Here is a 23,463-nt window from a genome sequence, read left to right as displayed (position 1 = left end):
GTGCTGAAAGCGTGCTGTGTACATCATATAAGAACGCACACTCAAAAGTAATCCAGTCAGGTCATTTACATGGTGAAATGTTTTGTTTGATCGATTCATGAAAAGGTTTATCCCACCCATTTCAAAACGATTACAATTTCATTCAGTTTGGGCATTTTGATTACGATTGAGGTGTTTATATGGAGCATTTTCATTCAGATTGGACTTTTAAATGATTACAGGGCTCCATGTAAACGCACCCGACTGTAAAAAACTGCGCTACATGGCACTTTAAAAACCGGATAGTTTATTTATAGTTCGATTACGGATATTTCACGTCATGTTCGAATGCATATTCGAATATCGAATAAAAAGTGGCAGCCCTAGCTCCAACACAGGACAGATTTGTGGGCAGGTTATGTAGTAGTAGTAAATTGTATTTTCTCGTTGGCTTTGGTGGTAACTGAAAACTAACTGAACTGTAAACTGAAAACACAGAACACAAGTGTTTTTTTTTGTGTGTGTATCATCATAACCTTGTTTTTTGTTTTGTCAGGCATCAGTAACGTGTTACTGTTTTTAACCACACACCAAAACCTCTAGCTAAAACCAGCTGTGACCAGCTCAGAGGTTAACGCAGATTTCTCCATTTTGTTTCGTTGCTTATCAGCGTTTCTCACCTGATGCAGTTTCCTCATAAAATTCACAGTAATAAAACCAGATGACCATTTGCTTTGTTTCAGTTCTATAAATGTGCAAGAGACATTTGATTATCTCTCATACTGTTTTTGGCATGTGAACCGTCAGATAAATGAAGCCCAGGTGTGTGTGCGTGTAGCGGTTTGTTCTGTTTCAGGAACACTGAATCATATTTATCCCTGTGTCCTTCCCTCCGAGCCAGAGAGATCAGAGAGGTGAAACGGTAGGGGTGGAGAGAGGAAAGGATCCACGCTGAACATACGTTTTTCACTCTAGTTTTAAACTTGAACATCTAAACTTAAGCATGTTAAGATGAGACTTGAATAAGAAATACTTTAAAGTGACCCTTATTATGCAGTGTAATACAGCTTTTTGTGAATATAGAAGGCTTCATAGATCAAAGGTTGATAAATGGACAAAGAACAGGTTCTTCTGAACTGCCTGAAACGAGTTGAGTAATTCCTGCACGAATCTACATAGGTTTGTAACACATTTGCATAATGCAAGCAAACCTCTCCTGATTGGCTTATTCACTCTGTCAATCAGCTGGTTTGTGGTGGGCGTACTGGCGCAAAATGGCTGCCGTCGCATAATCTAGGTGGATGCTGCACATTGGTAGTGGTTGAGGAGATTCCCTCCTTCATCGTAAAGCGATTTGAGGACTCAGAAAAAGCGCTATATAAATGCAACTAGTTAATTAACGACATCTACCATGACCCGCCCTCAAATACTGTAGTTGTTGCTGAAGCCCTGAAGAGTTTGTTTCGTGTTGTCGATATGTCAAGAAGACGCTGTTTTCTGCTCTACGAAAGAAAATCACATGTTGAAAGAATGAGGACTCATGGTTCGTGTTGATACAGTTTGAAGAAATTATGCCATCGTTACTTTTCGTATCTCTGTGTGTGCAAGTGCTGAGGAAGATCTAGATTTAGATATAGTAATGGGTGTTTTGTTTCCGATACATGCTGTAAGTGGTAGACCAATCACAATAGACTGGGCCATCTGACCAATCAGAGCAGAGTAGGCTCTCAGAAAGGAGGTGTTTAGAGAGACATCAGTTTTGGTCACTGTAGGGAGAATAGAGGTGATGCTGCAGTGTATATTATGTATTATGTAAAAATGTAAAGTGTTTTGATATTGGATGCATGTAAACCTATAGGAGACCTCCAAAACAAAATTAGCAACATTTAAAAATGGCAAAATAAGTGCAATTTTTGTCTTTGGCACAACTAAAAATGATCCGTCCAAGAACAATTGAAATGTCAACGCTTTCTACTTTCTTAAAGCTGTGCATGCTGAATGTATGACATCCATTGTCTCATCCATCTTCCTTCCTTTTGCATATACAGCGGACATTATCTCAACTGTTGAATTTAACTATTCTGGGGAGTTACTAGCCACAGGAGACAAAGGGGGAAGAGTCGTCATATTTCAGAGAGAACAGGAGGTGATGCAACCCAAAGATTTTTGCGCTTTATTTTTATTTAATTTATTTTTGAAAGTGTGACTTAATAGGTGTGTTAACTAAGTGTGTTCAATGTTTCTCTTCACAGAGTAAAAACCGCCCACTCTCAAGAGGGGAATACAACGTGTACAGCACTTTTCAGAGTCACGAGCCTGAGTTTGATTACTTGAAAAGTTTAGAAATAGAGGAGAAGATCAATAAAATCAGATGGCTCCCACAACAGAACGCTGCACACTTTCTCCTGTCCACAAATGGTATGAAAAGGTTTTAGAAACATTAAGTAATTATTCAGCAAGGATGCATTAAATGGATGGTCAAAAGATGGTCAAAACATGCATAATGTTACAAAATTTTATTTTAAATAAATGCTTATCAATAAATGCATTTTGGTTTAAAATTGTAACAATATTTCACAATATTACTTTTTTTTTCTCTTTTTTTACTGTTTGATCAAATGCAGCCTTGGTGACCACTGAGCATATAATATACTTTTTTCAAGAACGTGACAAAATTGGACCACAAACTTTTGAATGGTAGTTTATCTGTACCTGTAACTGTTTCCAAAATATTTGACCGTCCTGACCAAAAAAATTAAGTATTTGCACTGATTAAAGGAAAACATGGGTGCACTTTGGCTTTTAGAAATGCAGTTTGTAAATGTGTATCACTGATTTTTATGTTTTTCTCTATTTTGTTTTCTTATCGAAAAGACAAAACCATCAAACTATGGAAGATTAGTGAAAGGGACAAACGAGCGGAAGGATACAACCTTAAAGACGAAGACGGAAGACTGCGAGATCCGTTTCGAATCACATCACTACGGGTTAGTCTGTTTCTCTGTTTCCCATGAAATTCTGAGTTGTGAGTGCACTGGTTTTTAGTGAATAAATACTTAATGATATAGTCATTCCACTGATGTTTCCAGAACTTGTAGTCTGTGGAGTTCATGCTTTGCGACTGTACAGTTTTTCAATACCGCAGTAGATCAGCAGGATGTTGCAAGTCAAGACGAGGATGTATTTTGCAAAAACTGTACAATATAGCATTGTACAGTGTAAGCATATGGTTCCTTAACTGTTAAAGGTCCTGTTCTCCGCGATCCCATTTTTCAAACTTTAGTTAGTGTGTAATGTTGCTGTTAGAGCATAAATAACACCTGTAAAATTATAAAGCTCAAAGTTCAATGCCAATATATAGATATTTTAGATAGAGATATTTTATTTAACAGAAGTTCCCTTTCAAAGCCTACAGCGAACGGCTGGTTTGGACTACAGCAGGCAGTAAAGGGATGTAATGACAGAACCGTTTGTTGACTAACCCTCCGCCCACAAGAATATGCAAAAAAGGGGGTGTGGTCTTGTTGCTCTCCCACGTGGAGAAGAGCGCATTCAGCGCTTGCATCTCCCCGTTATGGTAAGAGGCGGGACCTTTCCGGGCAACGTGCGCTAAGCTGCTGTCCAATCACAACACGGGAAGCGCTGGCCCAATCAGAACTCGTTACGTATTTCTGAAGGAGGGACTTCATAGAACAAGGAAATCATCAGGCCGTTTTTAGGACAGAGGAAACAGCGCTGTACAGATAAGTAAATTGTGTGGAAAATACTGTTGGTTTTTTTTACACGCGAAACATGAACTCAAAAACTTTCGTGTGTTCAAAAACACACGAAAAACGGGACCTTTAAATGTTTAGCTATAGATGTAGACTTATTTGACTAGTTAACATAATTAAAAAAATATATAAACTTTTGTTCATTGTTAGTTCATGTTAACTATTGCATTATCCAAACCGTGATGTGAAAAAAGCTGCTAATTTAATCATTAAAATGAAAATAATCATTAAAATAATACTTTCTAAAAAAGATTAAACATTGTATTTGTTTTTGTGCGTGTCATGTGAACGGTAACCGATATCGAGGATCATGAATGGGTTCAATTATGGGAATATTAACTGCTAATTAAATGCTTTGGTTCAAATGGTTTCGGCTGACAAAAAAAAAAAAAGTTTGCGAAAAACAAATTTATGTTAAAATCATATAACCTTATTTGTAAAGTGTAAGCCTTAGAAATTAATCTGATGCTGTTGTTTTTTTGTTTTTTACATTATATATAAAATATTTAATGTATATATGAATTTTCAATATTTAAAAGGTGAATTCATTTAAATATTCTTTGTTTTTGTTGGTTTAATATTTTAAATATTCAGTGACTGGTTGTTTTGCAGGTTCCTGTGCTGATGCCGATGGACTTGATGGTGGAAGCCAGCCCACGCAGAATATTTGCAAACGCACATACATATCACATCAATTCCATTTCAGTAAATAGTGATTATGAAACATACATTTCTGCAGATGACCTCAGAATAAACCTCTGGCATTTAGAAATAACAGATAGAAGTTTTAGTATCCTTTACATGATCTGTGACTTGTTTTTATTGAAAAATATTCTTCATGAATTTATTATGCCATATTTATATTTGTGCTTTAGTAATTTAGTTTGCATGACCACTTCACACCTTTAGAAGAAAACTGTTTTATTTGCTGCTGTACCTTATGTAAACATCTTCTATGCAGATGAAACAAGGTACGGTGCTTGGGTTTGTGCACTTTCACTTGCCCATCCTTTAAAGGTGCACTAGGCCATTTCTGAGCAATGGTATGTTCGTTTGGGTGTTGATATTTATTATATTTATCAACACCCAAATGAACACACCCCTCCCTCCTTTGCTCCGCCCACCAAAACAAAAACACTATGCAACACAGGCAACCACTAACAGCTGGCGCATCAGACAGCTTGCGCAAGTATGGATGAATCAGCTGTGATTCAACAACACCATAACACATTAGTTCTGTGAAACGGCAGTGAGCATGAACGTTAAATAAAGTGATTGGGTTGATGTCTGCCTTTATATGTCACAAACTACAAGTCATATTTGAATATAAACGTTTTTTTGGGATTTGTGTGCCCTGCACAAATATACAAATATAGTTTCCCGCTGTTTGTGCATAACAATTATCCTACATTGGTTCTTTTTGTTTTAAACAGCGGACTATTTCTGATCGTAATTTGGAGATTATTTGGATATTATTACGAGTATATGAACCACTGTTGTCTGTGGATCCCTTTCCAAAACAGGGAATGGTGGGACATTGTCCTGGTCCACTTCACAGACGCAGAGTGAAAGGATAATTTTAGAATTACGGTATGCTCATTTATATGACACTTTGTTCAACAGGAAGAGCAGCTCGTTCTGTGCGTCATTACGCTATTTCTACATCGTTGCACAACCCTTTCAGTTTCGGTTTTCAGTCTGATCAGGGGTTTACATGTCCTCTCAATCGCATTAGAAAAGGAATAAACCACCCCTTTCGGATCAAGCTCAATGGGCTTGATTAAGGTCTTTACATTAAGGCATTTCAATCTGATTGAGCCATCAATGCAATTACTAATGGATTATTTGGTTGCCTGTAAACGTAGACAATGTTACTCAAGTATCGAGCAGAAACAAATTTCAGGCCTTTCTGCTCTGTCTCTAGCGCTGGAAAGCCTTTCCAATACTAACGCACGTCTTCTCTATGCCTGATTTTAAACCTTCTTTCAGTACTCCTACAAATGTTCCGCTTGCTCACTTCATCATGAGAGGATACTCCCTTTATTGCTGATTGGCTACAGGAGTGTTTCGGTGCTCTGTGTATTGGTCCGTTACACAAAAGTTTATGCCTTGCCAATTAAAATATTCAAGCGCAAGAAGACATGAAGGGGCACTAACTTCTTGCTCATTGTCTTGCTCTTGAATGGGCATTTGGGGAAAAAAACTTATCAAGTAAGAGTGAGTTATATTTCAATATAAACCGCTAAGAAATAAAACAAAAATATAACAGTATTTGTCTATTGGATCTGAATATATTTTAAATGTCACTCAACTGCTGGAGAATAAGAAAACATCCTCCAATCATCTTTTTCAATCAAGATTTTGTTTCGAAGCCCCAAGCAATGACCAAGGCGTGTGGCGGTGTCGTCTCAGCCGCTTTAAAGTGTGTGTGAACTTCTTTCTGTTGGTTTCCTTTATTGTATCCCCCCTCAGACATTGTAGATATAAAACCAGCCAATATGGAGGAGCTGACGGAGGTGATAACGGCAGCCGAGTGTCACCCACACCAGTGTAATGTCTTTGTATACAGCAGTAGTAAAGGAACCATCCGCCTGTGTGACATGAGGGCCGCTGCGCTCTGCGATAGACATAGTAAATGTGAGTATTTTAAGTTCCAAGCATTTTTTTCTTTCCTTTTCTATTCTTGCATCCCTTTATTGTCCATCAGGTGGAGAGTCTGAACTTCGTTCATGAGAATTTTCCCTGACGCAGTGTTGTTTCCTCCTTAAAAAAACGATCAGACTCACTGAAAGTCTGTGGAAAGTTCCCGTTTTTGCCGTGTGTTTCCAGTGTTTAATGTCAGCAGGGCCTTGTGTTACATAATCACTGGGTTATGTAATTAATCGAACACTCTGTTCTCAACTTAGACCTCACTCCAGACCAACAAAGCAAAACAGCAAACTCTGGCCATTTGCTTCCTGTCAAATCTGCTCGTTTCAAAACAGACTGAAAATGCAGTGTTTGGATGGAATAAATGGATGTTCTACTGTCTTCATGCACTGTTTGGAATCTAATATTCTTTACAAAAATGAAATGGGACCGCATGATTTCATTAGAATGCATTCTAATATGCTGATTTTGTGCTAAAGAAACATTCTTATTAGTGCTTAATATTAATCATTAATAGTGCTGCTTAATATTTTTTTGTGGAAACGAAAATACTTTTTTTCCCCAGGATTCTTGGGTGAAATATAAAGTTCAGTCTTTTGTAACATTAAATTGATTGAATGTAACTGTAACGTTTTTTATTTATTCAATTTATTATTCATGCATTTACAATGCAATGCATTGTCACTACACAAATTTACATGTTGTACTCAAACAATCAGAAGCATTTGAGCTACAAGTGAGAAATGTCTTCAAAAAAAAAAAAAAAAAATGTTTTGTTTCTCCCAAGTTTTTGAGGAGCCAGAAGATCCCAGCAGCCGGTCGTTCTTCTCAGAAATCATCTCCTCCATATCCGACGTCAAGTTCAGCCACAGCGGCAGATACATGATGACCCGCGATTACCTCTCTGTTAAGGTTTGGGACCTGAACATGGAGAACCGGCCTGTAGAGACCTACCAGGTACAGTAGAGATCTGATTATTGCTACTGCTAGCATACCAGAGCATGTCCCGTCATGTTTGGCATGTTTTCAGAACATGGTGTTGCACGTCTTCGATTTAAGACATTCTTCAGATAGTGCCGGCAACTCCCCAAAGTTTCACACAGTGTTTAAATGTGTCTTATTCAGAGTGATATAACTGTTTTTGCTGATTCACATGTGCGTCTCTGTTTCAGGTACATGAGTACCTACGTAGCAAGTTGTGCTCACTCTACGAGAATGACTGCATTTTCGACAAGTTTGAGTGCTGTTGGAACGGTTCAGACAGGTGCGAAACTGTTTCATGAGGGTGAATGTAGAGGACTGTGTTCCCACATGCACTAATGAAGACCATTACCACAATTCCACATTTTAAAGCAGTTTATTCTTCCCGCTAATGTGACAACCCTTATATGTGTTGTAATTAGGGTTGGGCATCGAGAACCGGTTCCAACTTGGAACCATTTAAAAAACAACGATTCCATTGGAATCGTTTAGAAAATTTATTTTCGGTTCCGATCTTCGGTTCCAAGCGCGCAAGTTTTGGTTTCCATGGCCACCTGATTTCCGGTGCTTGCGCGCCCGCTTGTTCATGGAAGCCCGGTAAGCGGCTCTGAAGTGTGGATTTATTTCACTTTTTAAAGCCTGGGTCGGCACAGTGCAACTAGTGTTGTCAAAAATATCGATACTGAAATATCTGAAAAGATACGATAGCCTGCTCAGCCTACACTATCCATCCCAGCTGCTCTCCTCTCCTCTCTGACCAACAGCGAGTTGACACGCAGCCGCATATTCTCACTCAGCCCGGTTAACCTCTGAACACGACGGCCGCGCGTTCTGCTGGACTTTTCCTTACGACAGCGTGTTAGTGTTAGTGTGTGTGATCGGTCTGAATTTCGCGCGGGATTGCACATAATTCTACGAATCCCCGCAGATTTCAAGCTCACATCTGAAGCGCACACACAAACATAGCCTACCGTAATAAAGCCGCCCCTGACATACAAGTGCAAATATTCGCTTCTTTTTCCAGCTTATTATTGGTCAAATACACTCAAACTAATTCTCAGTGCACATTTTGAACAGTATGTAAACACAGTCTGAAACAAGCAGTTCTTAAAGGAACAGCAGTCATTTGTTATTCAAAGTCAAACTACAAAAAGACAAACGATCACACTGCTCTTCACTGATCAACTTGTCTAACTTTAATGGTTTTATATGAAACTATTTAATTTTTTGCAAAAACATTATCCAATGTTATTTTAAATTTATTTAGCCACTTTGCGTTTTTTTATTCAGTTTCTTACCTGAATGTTAGACCTACCTGAAAAAATAAAGCAGTCTATTTCATTTATATCTTTTATTCTATTGTATTTATTTGTGCTATTTTTTGTAATATGTATCTTTGTTTATTCAATTTACCATTCAAAATCAAGCTTACTTGTGCTGTGTGTAAACTATTGCAACACAATTACCCCGTTGTAAAAAATACATTGAGTTAACAAATATTTGTGAGATAATTTTAATAGTAATTGATCAATGTTTATATATGAGAAAAAGCTTAAAAGCTTTATCATATGAAGTGATCTCTTCAGAAGAAATGTTTGATTGCCTAGACTTTCAAAAGACAGACAAAAAAAAAAAATTATATAAAAAATATCTAATTGACAGTATATGCAGCGTTTTTCCCCCGTTGTATTGAAAATAGCATTGAATATCGATGTGACATGTTTTGACTCCACCCCTCAAAGAATCGGAATCGAGAATCGAAAAGAACCGGAATCGAAAGTAAGAATCGGAATCGGAATCAGAATCGTTCAAATCAAAACGATGCCCAACCCTAGTTGTAATGTTAATAAATGGCTATATATAGATAATGTACACACACACACACACACATATATATATATATATATATATATATACATATATTATTATATAATAAATTATCTATTAAAATTATTACATTATGATTAAAAGCTATTTATACATTTTATTTTAAAAAATGTGTATGTGTATACAGTGAGGAAAATAAGTATTTGAACACCCTGCTATTTTGCAAGTTCTCCCACTTAGAAATCATGGAGGGGTCTGAAATTGTCCACTGTGAGAGACATAATTTTAAAAAAATCCAGAAATCACAATGTATGCTTTTTATTCAATGTAAGTCTTTATTTGTATGATAAAGCTGAAATAAGTATTTGAACACCTGAGAAAATCAATGTTAATATTTAGTACAGTAGCATTTGTTTGCAATTACAGAGGTCAAACGTTTCCTGTAGTTTTTCACCAGGTTTGCACACACTGCAGGAGGGATTTTGGCCCACTCCTCCACACCGATCTTTTCTAGATCAGTCAGGTTTCTGGCCTGTCGCTGAGAAACAGAGTTTGAGCTCCCTCCAAAGATTCTCTATTGGGTTTAGGTCTGGAGACTGGCTAGGACACACCAGAACCTTGATATGCTTCTTACAGAACCACTCCTTGGTTATCCTGGCTGTGTGCTTCAGGTCATTGTCATGTTGGAAGACCCAGCCTTGACCCATCTTCAATGCTCTAACTGAGTGAAGGAGGTTGTTCCCCAAAATCACGCAATACATGGCCCCGGTCATCCTCTCCTTAATACAGTGCAGTCGCCCTGTCCCATGTGCAGAAAAACACCCCCAGAGCATGATGCTACCACCCCCATGCCCACATTTGGGATGCTGTTCTTGGGATGGTACTCATCATTCTTCTTCATCCAAACATGTTTAGTGAAATTATGACCCAAAAGTTTCTCCCATGACCCCTCTGGATCATCCAAATGGTCATTGGCAAACTTAAGACGGGCCTGGACATGTGCTGGTTTAAGCCGGGGAACCTTCCGTGCCATGCATGGTTTCAAACCATGACGTTTTAGTGTATTACCAACAGTAACCTTGGAAACTGTGGTCCCAGCTCTTTTCAGGTCATTGACCATCTCCTCCCATGTAGTTCTGGGATGATTTCTTACCTTTCTAAGGATCATTGAGACCCCATGATGTGAGATCTTGCATGGAGCCCCAGTTCGAGGGAGATTGACATTTTTAGCTTCTTCCTTTTTCTAATGATTGCTCCAACAGTGGACCTTTTTTCACCAAGCTGCTTGGCAATTTCCTCTTAGCCCTTTCCAGCCTTGTGGATGTACACAATTTTTTTTCTCTAGTGTCTTTGAACAGCTCTTTGGTCTTGGCCATGTTAGTAGTTGGATTCTTACTGATTGTATGGGGTGGACAGGTATCTTTATGCCGCTAAACAGGTGCATCTAATTTAGGATAATAAATGGAGTGGAGGTGGACATTTTGAAGGAAGACTAACAGGTCTTTGAGGGTCAGAATTCTAGCTGATAGACAGGTGTTCAAATACTTACTTGCAGCTGTATCATACTAATAAATAGTTACAAAATCATATATTGGGATTTCTGGATATATATATATATATATATATATATATATATATATATATATATATATATATATATATATATATATATATATATATATATATATATATTTTTTTTTTTAGATTGTCTCCCTACGATGACAATTTCAGACCCTTCCATGATTTCCAAGTGGGAGAACTTGCAAAATAGCAGGGTGTTAATACTTATTTTCCTTACTGTGTGTGTGTATATACACATACACACACTGTATGTGTGTAATGCGCACACACATACACACACACACACACACACACACACACGGTGTGTCGTCCACACAAATTTTTGTGATTATTATCTAGACAAACCTATGATAAATAAATAACTTGTTTACACTCTCCAAAGAAGTCAAGCCAGGGAAACCTAATTATTCTTTTTTTTCTGTTTTAAATCAATTAAAATAAATAGCTAAATATTAATAAATAAATAAAGCTATTTATTATTAATTTAATTTATTATAAATAAAAAAAAATAATAAAAAATAAAAATAAATAATAATAAATAAATAATTAAAATAATTAATTAATAAATAAATATTATATTATTGACAAGACATGCAAAATGATCTGTGCTTATTTGTAAATGGCAGTTAATCTTGATTGTTGTCCTCCTGTCTCATCACCGTTGTGCTTTCCCTCTTCCTCAGTGCCATTATGACGGGTTCCTACAACAACTTTTTTAGGATGTTCGACCGGAACACGCGCAGGGACATCACACTGGAGGCGTCGAGGGAGAACAGTAAACCCCGTGCCATGCTCAAACCCCGCAAGATCTGCACCGGCGGCAAGCGGAAGAAAGACGAAATCAGCGTGGACAGCCTGGACTTCAACAAGAAGATCCTACACACCGCCTGGCACCCGAAAGAGAACGTCATAGCTGTGGCCGCCACCAACAACCTGTATATATTCCAGGACAAAATTAATTAAAAGCAAGCGATTTAAAAACCAAGAAGAAACAAAAATCAAGAAAAAAAAGAAACATCCCCCTCCTCCCCGTTTCCCCCGGCCCAGGTCGGAGGACGCTCAAGAAATCTCGTACTTTGCAATGATAAGCCTAGTCGTTAAATCTGTAAGAGAAATATGGCCCTGTTGTCATCCTGACAAAGAAGCGAAGCACTTGTTTTTCACATGTAGACAAGGAAGCTGAGAAAGATCGTATATTTTGGAAAAAACCCTGTTTGGGAGGGCTTCAAATAATAGAAAAAGAAAAGGAAGAAGGCCCATTTCAACCAACCCTCCAGCGACAGAATCAGCATTAAGATCAGATCAACGTCGCAAAAGTCGTACATGTGTTCGTCCTTCGACTGAGCCTTACGTTTTTATGATTTGACGACCAAAAGTACAGAAACGCACCAGGATGAGTAACGTCCCTGTCAATCGTATGTACTCGCTGTTCGACTTTGAAATTCAGGCCTTCATGAGCGTTTGTTTATTGCCTGTTAACATTCCTTCCCCTGGCCCGACTCAGGCCTTGATGTTCTACCTTTTAAGCACTTAAAACCAACAGGTCTCCAATTTGGTCAGTGGACAGTTTCTTGTTTCTGTTTTCTTTTGTTTTTATTTTTGTTCTGTTTTTATACCTTTATTTTCTTGTTTTCTCATGCATAATATCTACTCACTGACTGTATCTATATATTACACCATCTGGTGTCAAACCACTTAATAAAAGTAACATAACTACAAAGAGAAAGCGTTTTTACATTATGAGCAGGTATGTATGAATTTTATGTTCTATATTTGCATGTAATCTGCATATGTAGATCTGGAGCGCCAGTGGTTAAAATGTGAAATCCTCCTGCTGAACCTGCATCGGTAGCATTATTAGGGAATTCAACCCTAAAATCATGAAATTTATTAAATTAAATGATTCAAACTAAATCGTTTTACGTTCTCACGTGCTTGTATGTCGGACGAGTCTACAGGCGGCGGCGAACCAAACGTAATTCCCTGATAATGAGCCGGTTGGGAAGCAAATCTCCATGTTGTACTACTTGAATTTGCAGTTGCACTGTTTGAATGAGGACATTGGCCATGAGCATCAGTATTGCCGTCTGATTCGCTTTAGATCCTGTTTTTATTTTGATATTACAGTTACTTTCATTTTTCGTAAAGGGATTCTACCGCCTTAAGTCTGTCCTGAAATAATCCTCACCTGATAACCTTGAGGACTAGATGATCTCGACATCAAGTCGCCCGGCTACCTTACCCACACTTCTTCCTACATGCTTTATTTTTCCTTTTAGCACTCCGTTTGTCCGTTCATGTGCTGCTACGGTTCTTGCGGCTTAGTATTTGGACACTAATATACAAGATATCGTGCGGACGGCGACCTGCGTAGAACACTCAAATTGAAACCGATGTGTCGAGTGCCTCTAGAGACAAAACTGGCTTTCCTCCAGTCAATCAAAGTTAAACCAATCACAAACCAATGTTGAGATATGCTCCTAGCGCTCAATTCCTGCGCAAAGAAAAGGTTGCGCATAAATTGACCCAAGCGGATTTATCGTGCATCAGGATGCAGTTTAATGAAACCGGTGACAATATACAGTTTGTGTGCTGCTGAATTTTGACATGCGGCTGCAAAACTGATGTCAAAATGACAAACGTAACTTAACGGTTGACAAGTACAAAGTTGTTGTATAGCTGATTGTGACGCTCTTTAAATCTGGGAACTGACGGGTCGGTTACGTACTCACAGACCTTGTTCCTTGTTAAATGATGATGATGATGATGCTAACATTGTGAAAGTGTACACTTGTTTGATTATTTTTGACCAAAGTTAAATAAAATTTTAATTGTGTTTATCTGAATCGACACACTGGCCAACACTTCTTTAAATGGTTTCAGGTAGCCTTGGTAAAGTTTATGGGCTGTGTAATGGTGTTATGTATTTTGATTCCTATTAAAACGTACAGTATGTAATGATAAATGTGTAACACTTCAGTATGGTGCCTGATGTCAACCAATTGGTGGGTAACATCCCGTTTTCTTGGAAATGTATCTTTAAATCAAATTAATGGTCATGGTTGAATCAACATATGCATTCTCCATTGATGCACATTCATAATTGCCATTTTAAAGTGTAGTATGCAGGACAATGCATTAGAGGCATGGCATGCATTTGTGCAGAATTACCCAAAACAGCAGTATCTACGTATTTTTAAATGCCTATTTTGTGTTATTAATACATTTTTATCAAGGTTTTAACTATTGACGTTGTCTAGGTATTCAGCACATTACCTTTACTGTACTGTAAATTGGTTAAGCTTGAGTTCAGGGTAAGTACCTAGTTATTACCCAGTTATTATAGTTACTATAATAAATTGCATAGTATTACATGGGGAACAGGACTGTAAAATAGCCATCAACCGTTGCTACCATCAACTTGTCAGAGCATACAAATGAGATACATCACATTCAATATTGTTGAACATTCATTTGGCCCTACTGTAAAAAGGGAGGATAAATCAAGTGCATTGCAGTCTGGGTTACAGTATCTCATGCATTGTTTTGTAGTATACTGCATATTTTGGCAAAGGTAGTACATCATCTGGGACTGGGTGTCAGTTCATGCTAAAAATTGCATAATGTTCACTTTCTAAACAACCTTTTTTTTTCTCATTTAGATTTGTGTGTTTCTGTGTGTGTGTGTGTATATGTATGTTTGTGTGTGTGTGTGTGTATGTATGTATGTATGTATGTATATATATATATATATATATATATATATATATATATATATATATATATATATATATATGATAGTGTGTGTGTCTCTCTTATGCTTACAAAGGCAGTGTTACATTACTCCAGTCTTCAGTGTCTCCTTCAGAAATTATTTTAATATGCTGAAGAAACCCTTTTTTATATCTATGTTCAAAGAATTGTGCTCCTTAATATTTTTGTGGATTTTTATTTTTAAGAATTCTTTGGCGAGGACTAACATCATTTTATATAACTGTTTGGTTGCCAGCATTCTTCTGTTGAACTTGAAAGGTATTTTGAAGGAATAACTTGTGGGTAAGTAAATAATGACATTTTTCATTCTTTGTTGAACTATCCATTTAATTTTAGTTACACCAATCAGGCATAACATTATGACCACTGACAGGTTACGTAAATAACACTGATTATCTCTTCCTTACGACACCTGTTAGTGGGTGGATTTATTAGGCAGTAAAGTGAACATTTTGTCTTCAAAGTTTGTTACAAGCAGGAAAAATGGGCAAGTGTAAGGATTTGAGGGAGTTTGAGACTAATTGATGCACGTGGGGAGTGAAGGCTGGCCCGTGTGGGACGATCCATAAGGCAACCTACTGTAGCTCAAATTGCTCAAGAAGTTACTGCTGGTTCTGTTAGAAAGGTGTCAGAAAACACAGTGCATCACAATTTGTTGTGTATGGGGCTGCATAGCCGCAGACCAGTCAGAGGGCCCATGCTGACCCCTGTCCACCGGCGAAAGCACCAACATGCACATGAGCATCAGAACTGGACCACGGAGAAATAGTAGTAGTATGGCCAGGTGCATCACTTACCCGGGGAACACATGGCACCAGGATGCACAATAGGAAGAAAGCAAGCCGACGGAGGCAGTGTAATGCTTTGGGAAATGTTCTGCTGGGAAACCTTGGGTCCTGCCATCCATGTGGATGTTACTTTTGACACGTACCACCTACCTAAGCATTGTTGCAGACCATGTACACCCTTTCATGGAAACAGTATTCTCTGACGGCTGTGGCCTCTCAGCAGGATAATGTGCCCTGGTCAATGGTTTGAGGAGCACAAAAAATGAGTTTGAGGTGTTGACTTGGCCTTCAAATTCCCCAGATATCAATCCAATCAAGCATTTGTGGGATGTGCTGAACAAAGAAGTCAGATCCATGCAGGCACATGCTCTCAGCTTACAGGAATTAAAGTATCTGTTGCTAACATCTTGGTCCGATAACAGCACACCTTCAGGCATCTAGTGGAGTCTATGCCTTGATGGGTCAGGGCTGTCTTGGCAGCAAAAGCGGGACCGACACAATATTAGGTCAGAATGTTATGCCTGGTTAGTGAATATTACATATACTGTTTGAAAGAAATTATTTCTTTTTCGCTTTTATTCAGCGAAGATGCATTAAAATGATCAAAAGTTCAAGACATTTATAATGTTATAAAACATTCCTGCAAACCAAAGTTTGGTTACAAACATTCTTTAAAATATGAGGGTGAATAAATGACAGAATTTTCATTTTGGGTTGAACTATCCCTTTAATGTAACTGTAATAATACTTAAAACACAGAATTCAGAGGAAGTGTTGAAGTAGTTGGCTGACATTTATTTCTGTCGATACAAAACCACTGACGACACCTAAACCGAATACGACTACAAAACATGCACAAATTTACACAATTTCCCTTATAACTCCTGCCTGATTCATGAACAGTTTTATTTAAGGCAATCTTTGGACTGGAACCCTGACCATTCAGATAAGCATCTGTGGAGAACTTCTGTGATTACGATTCAGGTGAGTAATAAGGCTAAATCAATTTAACAACATTAGTGAAATCTCTCAAGTTAGGCTTGAAGTATATTGTACATTTATTTGTGATTTCAATTGACATTCAGATAAGAGTTGATAATGGTACTCAACGTTTGGCTAGTATTTAATAAGCACAGTTGCTGTTGTGTATGTACTTTATAATACTGTGCACAGCCTGATTCCCAGAGCAAAGGTCTGTTTTTGTGTCTGGAACATCATACATGCATGCAGAAACAACTTCAAGATACAGCAAAATGGTGCTTTGACAAGGTAAAACAAGTCATATACTTTGTTATATCATCAAAGAAATACAATCCCTGATTTGATATAAGGGTAGAAAGTTAAATCTCCCAATTCACAGTCTTAAGTTTCAGGTACCACATCTCTGGAGATCCAGCATCTCCTGATCCACTCATCCTCTTTATCCCTTATTTTATGATCCTCTCATAATATTCTTAGTAGTCTTGGTACGAGTAAATACAAAATGATGAGGATGCAGTACGTCTAATGCTATCAGGCTTGTGATGTGCCCATAAGTCTAGCATGGCTTTCCCTGCGCTGACGGCCCTGGAATGGACTGGCATTCCGTGTCGATTTGGGAGAGGAACTATGGGAAAGGCCAGTGGAATACACAAGGGGGAAGCAAAACAGTGCGGCCCACAGCTTGGGAGAGGAAATGTCATGTGACCTCGTTTTATCTGCATCTACATGAGCACTGATTCACGACAAAGCAGCTGAGATGGTGGATGTGCGTATATATGAGATTTTCTTGTTTCTTGGGCTTTCCTGCTCCCTCAAAATGTGCCAGAAGTAGTGATACGCCTTCCGATGTACACCCTAAAAAGAAGGAATATCAGATTTAGTTATAAGTATATTTAGTCTATAATAATCTAGTATTCATATATCATGAAAATGAATAACTTCCAACATTCTCCTCCTCCAGGTTTCTTTTTCCGTTGTCCTGCTGCTCTAAAAGCAGCCATAAATCAGTGGACTTGTTTTTTCGCCAGCAGAGAATCTGCTAAGTCATGCTAACCCCCCGTAGAGCACACTAGCATGCATTCCAGCACGCAGACCGCATCCACTGCTGACCCACGTGAGGCAGACTCTTACTATAAAATATTGTCTCTGAGGATAAAAAGGACTTGGCTTACTTTTTAACATCAATACTGATAAATAATAGAAGGCTTAAAATCATACAAATGCACAACATTCTTTGATTTTCTGTGATTATGTGGGTGGTTGATTATTGGTAACTATGCACAACTCCCTAAAATATTCAGTTCCCTATGTATGACTCGGGATCCCCCTTAAATGTAACTTCATTGTATTTCTTTATTTTGTTGTGTGAAAGGTAAACTTAATGTCATTAATCCACAATAAGATTTAATTAGTTAACTTCTCTAGTTAACATGAACAAAGTATGAACAATAATTCTACAGCATTTATTAATCTTAATGTTAATTTCAACATTTACTAATATATTATTAAAATCAAAAGTTGCATTTCTTGTTTTTTTTTTTTACATTAATGCACTGTGAACTAACATCAATGGAGATTAATACTGTAATAAATGTATTGCTCATTGTTAGTTGATGTTAGCTAATGTATTAACTTTTGTTAACAAATTAGACCTTATTGTAAAGTGTTTATTTATTTATAAGTATATACACCAATCAGGTATAACATTATGACCAATTTCCTAATATTGTGTTGGTCCCCCTTTTGCTGCCAAAACAGCCCTGATCCATCGAGGTGTGGACTCCACTAGACCCCTGAAGGTGTGCTGTGGTATCTGGCACCAAGATGTTAGCAGCAGATTCTTTAAGTCCTGTAATTTGCGAGGAGGGGCCTGCATGGATCAATTGAATTGAGATCTGGGGAATTTGGAGGCCAAGTCAACACCTCAAACTCGTTGTGCTCCTCAAACCATTCCTGAACTATTTTTGCTTTGTAGCAGGAGGATTATTCTGCTGAAAGGGGCCACAGCCTCCAGGGAATAACATTTCCAATGAAGTGTGTACATGGTCTGCAACAATGCTTAGGTAGGTGGTACGTGTCAAAGTAACATCAACATGGATGGCACGACCCAAAGAGCATTGCCCAAACCATTACACTGCCTCCGCCGGCTTGCTGCATCCTGATGCCATGTGTTCCCCAGGTAAGCGATGCACACGCACCCGGCCAACCACGTGATCTAAAAGAAAACATGATTGTTCACCACACGGGCTGGCCTTCGCTCCTCGTGTGCATCAATGAGCCTTGGAGCCATGACCCTGTCACCGGTTCACCACTGTTCCTTCTTTGGAGCACTTTTGGTAGATACTGAGCACTGCAGACCGGGAACACCCCACAAGAGCTGCCGTTTTGGAGATGCTCTGACCCAGTCGTCTAGCCATCACAATTTGGCCCTTGTCAAACTCACTCAAATTCTTACACTTGCCCATTTTTCTTGCTTCTAACACATCAACTTTGTGGAGATATATATATATAATACACACACACTAACAGGTGCCGTAATGAAGAGATAATCAGTGTTATTCACTTTCCCATAGATCATAATGTTATGCCTGATTGGTGTATATATGGATATGTAGGGCATAATCCAGTTTAAATTAACATTAACGATACTGCATCTTAAAAGTAGTAATTAGTACACAAGTTACACTCTTGACATTTAATACTAGGTGTCAGGGTTGTGTTTAAATGTACTCACCCGAGACCCACAGCAAGGATGTGCGAAAGGACAAGCGAGGGTAGGAAAACTTTGAGGAATTCTGCTGAGAAGATTCCTCCCTTCTTCATCACACTGGTGTTCCTCATGCTGAGTGTGCTGGACCGCTTCGGGTGCCTCAGCAGAAATTCCCTACAAAGGCAAAATTTACTGAATGCTCTGTTTGACCTGACTCGTTACTATGTTAAGATGTGTTTATGCATTAAGTTGGCTTATTAATATTAATAAATGGTATGTTTTCTAAAAGTTTAAGTACTTGGGTGGCAAGTTTTCCGGTCGGCTCGACCAGTCCCAGATCCAGTCTGCATTTTTCTTCATCAAGATTTCCACCTCTCTTCTCCTCTCCAAATAGTCTTCCTCTGACTTAAACCAGATCACAATAAAGTTACCAGAATGCGTGTTTGTTACACTACGCTCCTTTTCCATTGTTTTTCAATGTAAACATGCTAGACGGACACTTTAACCGCAAAATGCAGGGCTCAAGTTTAAAAGTTCAACTTTTATGTTATTTTATTTTCTAGACCTTGCCTTTTTTTTTTTTTTTTTTTATCGACCTGAATATTGCGTTTTTAACATTACATTCTGTGTGACCCAGCTCTTAGGATGGCTAACGGACCACTTTCATGTTATAAATTGGTTTATTTTATTAATCTGTACACTGTAATCTTGTGAAACTAATCCTGGTTTCCTACACCTATTAATCAATGAATATCCATTCATTTTATTTAACTTTGATCACTGGGTTTATATATATATATATATATATATATATATATATATATATATATATATATATATATATATATATATATATATATATATATATATATATATGTGTGTGTGTGTGTAATATTTAAAGAGCTAGATAAAAATGCAAATATTTTGAATTATATTTATTAACATGATATTTTAAAGGTATGGAAACCACTATTTTCTTTACCATGGGAACATTTGAACCTTATTTTACATAGAATAAAGGTTGTATAAAGGTCTATGACAACACTTTATTTTAGGGTACAATTCTCACTTTTAACTAGTTGCTTATTTTTAGCATGCATATTTCTAGGATAATGGCTGTTTATTAGCACTTAAAGCACATATTAATTATTCTGCATGATCAAATTCTACATTCCTTAACTGGGTAATCCCTACCCAATACATAAACTTAATTGCTAAAACTACCTTACTATTAGTAAGAAGTAGGAGTTTATTGAGGCAAAAGTTATAGTTAATATGTATTCCCATACTGAAGTGTTACCAAGTCTACATTAAAGCAGTAGTACACCTGCACTAGTACAAAACAAGGTTACACATGCTACTAATATCTACCTGTGAGCTGTTCTTTTCTCCAGAGCTGTGGACCTCGGAGCCCCTGCGCAAGTGTGAAGGTGTCTGGGATCTTGGAGGACTGGTGAGATTCCCAAATTTATATAATTTATCCATATCTACTACGTATAACATGCTTATCCTATCAAATTAGCATCTTGGAATCTTGCACTATTCTAATCTCAGTGCAGTTTATGCGCTGCTCATACTGACCTATCACACGGCAGGCTTCCTCTTGAGCTGCTCCTGCCCGACTCGTGCTGCGCATCCAGAAGCATCTTCTCCAGGTCTCCGCTCGGGGCGGTGCTGGTGGCCTGTTCCTCCGTTCCACCTTTAGGACTGCTGCCACCTCCATTATTAAAATGCAGCTCCACCCAGGAACCTGCAGGAAAAAGACAAACCCTTTCTAGGTCTTTTTTTTTTTTACTGTTGCATGCAGAGTTAAAGAATATTGCTGTATTTATTATAAATGATTTGTCTTTGCACTATTTTTATTAATGTGCCTTGTAATCTTTAATCAAAATAACTTCCCTTCTCTCTTGCAGCAACATCTCTTCTCTGATGATGTGTTTACTGGCACAAGGGCGGGGCAACCTGTCACTCATATGAGACTGACCAATAGCATACCATAACTAGCCAATCAATTCCCTATGGACAAAATCCAGTCCTGTCCTACATTTTTCACTCAGGTACGTCACAATAGGGAAGAAATGACGATCGAAACTCCCGTTTCGTGCTGACTTTAACTAGTCTATTGTTTTGTTTTGTTTTTAGCAAAAATGTAAGTATTTACTTCAAATGTTGTGCATGCCTATGGTCTTTATATGCCAGTGGCTTTCATTCAAATTATTGTTTTGCAAGCACCACATATGATAAACAGTTGTGGATATTTTATCAACAGGACACAATATTGAAATCTGGGTTGGGCATGCAGTTATCATGACACAGCGACCAGTTTATCCAGAAAAACAGAGGACATGCCAGCACTCGAGACTCAACCAAGCAGTCAGAGGAAAACAAACAGAGCTCTGGCTAGAAATAGCTCATAATGTCAGGTCTTTTTTTTCTTTTTTTTCTCACTCATCATCGAATGAGATCAGGCTGTGTAATACCCACCTCTTTCAAGTAGTCCGCCTCCGTCAGTGAATCGGTTCATTCAGACAGCTCGTATTAAGGAACCGGTAAAAATAGTTTATTGATTCTTTAAAACATCCCGTGATTCCATTACTTTACAACGTATAGCCTAATTCTTTTTTTCTTTTTTTTTAACTTTATAATAATAAAGATGTTTAAATTACAGTTACAAAAATCAATATTAAAACCATTTCATTCGATGCTTGGTTCGATGTTAAAATGATACAACACACGTGTTGATTAAACTGCCACAGAAATCGTGCACATTTTCATTACGTTTATTCTGCTAGTCTGTAAAATACTTACTTTTCGCAAGCCCAATCAATCAAAATGTATCTGTTCACGAGTTATTGAATCATACGGGTTCAGATATGTTCGAAAGATTCGGTTCTCCGTTCAGTGAGTTGCTCTTCTATGAACTGGTTCACTGAAGAGATCCGAATATTGCTTCGCTTCCATTTTTATTATTGCAGTTTGCAGATCACATGCGTCATTATTGTTTTTGTTTTTTATTGTTATTTTTTTGCCCACACCACCTACTTCTTGCTACATAATATACCGTGAACAATTGTTTAAATTTACGTGAATGATGCATATAACTTGACTAATTATGAGATATTGTCTGCTTCAGACGATAATATCCACATGTGCATGTAAATTTGTAGCTTTATGAATGGTGTTTTGAGGAGAAACATGCATAAAAGAACATTAACTTGAGCTATTTTGGTAGCTACATACCCTGAAGGTTTTCCTCGGACACGCTTTGTTTTTCAATTGACATTTCAGTTCCCTTTACCGACCAAACAAGCCGCAGAAGATGATTCACTGCCGTCTAAATCCTTAAACAGGAGTCGGTAACGTTACGAATTAGAAACGCGGTGTTATCCAAAGGCATGGGTCGGAGCGAAACAAAGTGTTTGTCGACGAGAACAGCTCTGTTTTATGTATTCTGCACGTCCAGTATAATAAATTTCATGTGACAGAAGGGGATCGGGATATTTATTCCATGAATCCACACAGCTGGTGGTGACGCAACATGCGGCTGTCCTATGGATGGAAATATAGGGCAAACCGAATGACAACAATACTGGCACAAGGGATGCCAGATTGTGCTAAATCCTCCTCAGAGTTGTTGCCAGGTTGTTTAATGCTAGGTCAGGGACACAAGCTTTGTAAGGTTCATTGTGTATTGTATAATTATATTAATTAGCCTAGTTTATTTATTGGTTTAGTTTTAGTTTTTTCATTGGTTTCTGTTTTTGTTTCAGTCGGCCTATCTTTTTATAAACAATTTTTTTTTTCAATAATTTTTCAGTTCACAGTTTGGTTTTATATGCATTTTATTTATTTTTTTATATTTGCATATACGACCCCTTAAAAGCATTAAATAATAGCAATGTGTATGCTTATATCTCATATCTCTTTCCAGATATTATCTCCAGGGTTACTCTAAAAATGCTGACTGTTTGCCCGTTTAAATTTTTTTAAGGGATAGTTCACACAAACATGTTGTCATCATTAACTCATCAAAAATACTCATGTTGTTCCAAACCTGTATCAGTTTATTTCTTCTGTTGAACACAAACAATATTTTAAAGAATGTTGGTAATCAAACAGTTGACCGAAGCCATTGACTTAAAGGGTTACTTCAGCGATTAGCATATGGCTTTGTATCAGTAGAAACCCTGGAGTATATTCAAATGATTGTGCTTTCCCCCCTCATATCTCCCTGAGACAAGAGATTTATGCATTTTATTTCTAGAAAAATTCCTCCTATGATGCAAATTGACGATTTTTGCATCATAGGAGGAATGTTTGCCCAAAGGCTAAAGACTACAGCCAGCAGAGGGAGCTATTTCCGCATGTTTTGAACTCGCGCATGGGGGATGGGAGATTACACTCAGCTTGCAGGGAGAGC

General features: G+C 37.8%; 2 protein-coding genes across 4 annotated transcripts in view; one reads left to right on the top strand and one right to left on the bottom strand.

Moving 5' to 3' along the window:
- The window catches only part of ppp2r2d (protein phosphatase 2, regulatory subunit B, delta), a 30,406-nt gene extending 16,770 nt beyond the window's left edge, over nucleotides 1-13,636 (top strand). The window contains exons 3-10 of the mRNA XM_067429153.1: nucleotides 2,028-2,125; nucleotides 2,232-2,397; nucleotides 2,854-2,966; nucleotides 4,365-4,542; nucleotides 6,225-6,389; nucleotides 7,189-7,358; nucleotides 7,574-7,665; nucleotides 11,474-13,636. Coding sequence (XP_067285254.1) covers nucleotides 2,028-2,125; nucleotides 2,232-2,397; nucleotides 2,854-2,966; nucleotides 4,365-4,542; nucleotides 6,225-6,389; nucleotides 7,189-7,358; nucleotides 7,574-7,665; nucleotides 11,474-11,753 — 1,262 coding nt within the window. The 3' untranslated portion in view covers nucleotides 11,754-13,636. The remainder of the gene's footprint in view (nucleotides 1-2,027; nucleotides 2,126-2,231; nucleotides 2,398-2,853; nucleotides 2,967-4,364; nucleotides 4,543-6,224; nucleotides 6,390-7,188; nucleotides 7,359-7,573; nucleotides 7,666-11,473) is intronic.
- Nucleotides 13,637-16,126: 2,490 nt separating this feature from the next.
- Nucleotides 16,127-22,624, bottom strand: bnip3 (BCL2 interacting protein 3). Of its 3 annotated transcripts, none has more exons than XM_067429978.1 (6): nucleotides 22,284-22,620; nucleotides 20,625-20,793; nucleotides 20,415-20,493; nucleotides 19,342-19,448; nucleotides 19,068-19,217; nucleotides 16,127-17,188 (listed from the first exon to the last, which is right to left on the bottom strand). In XM_067429978.1, exons 1-6 carry the CDS (start codon nucleotides 22,324-22,326, stop codon nucleotides 17,146-17,148), a joined length of 591 nt encoding a protein of 196 aa, XP_067286079.1. In that variant the 5' UTR covers nucleotides 22,327-22,620; the 3' UTR covers nucleotides 16,127-17,145. The 3 variants fall into 3 exon arrangements, with proteins under 3 accessions (XP_067286079.1, XP_067286080.1, XP_067286081.1); XM_067429979.1 differs by lacking the exon at nucleotides 22,284-22,620 and adding an exon at nucleotides 21,528-22,260; XM_067429980.1 differs by lacking the exon at nucleotides 16,127-17,188 and adding an exon at nucleotides 17,205-17,479 and having other exon boundaries at nucleotides 22,284-22,624.
- Between the last annotated feature and the right edge of the window lie 839 nt (nucleotides 22,625-23,463).

This window comes from Pseudorasbora parva, chromosome 21, assembly GCF_024679245.1.
Source record: "Pseudorasbora parva isolate DD20220531a chromosome 21, ASM2467924v1, whole genome shotgun sequence".
NCBI classification, from domain to species: Eukaryota; Metazoa; Chordata; class Actinopteri; order Cypriniformes; family Gobionidae; genus Pseudorasbora; species Pseudorasbora parva.
The sequence above is the reverse complement of the archived record's forward strand: the minus strand, read 5'-3'. Positions and strand labels throughout refer to the sequence as shown.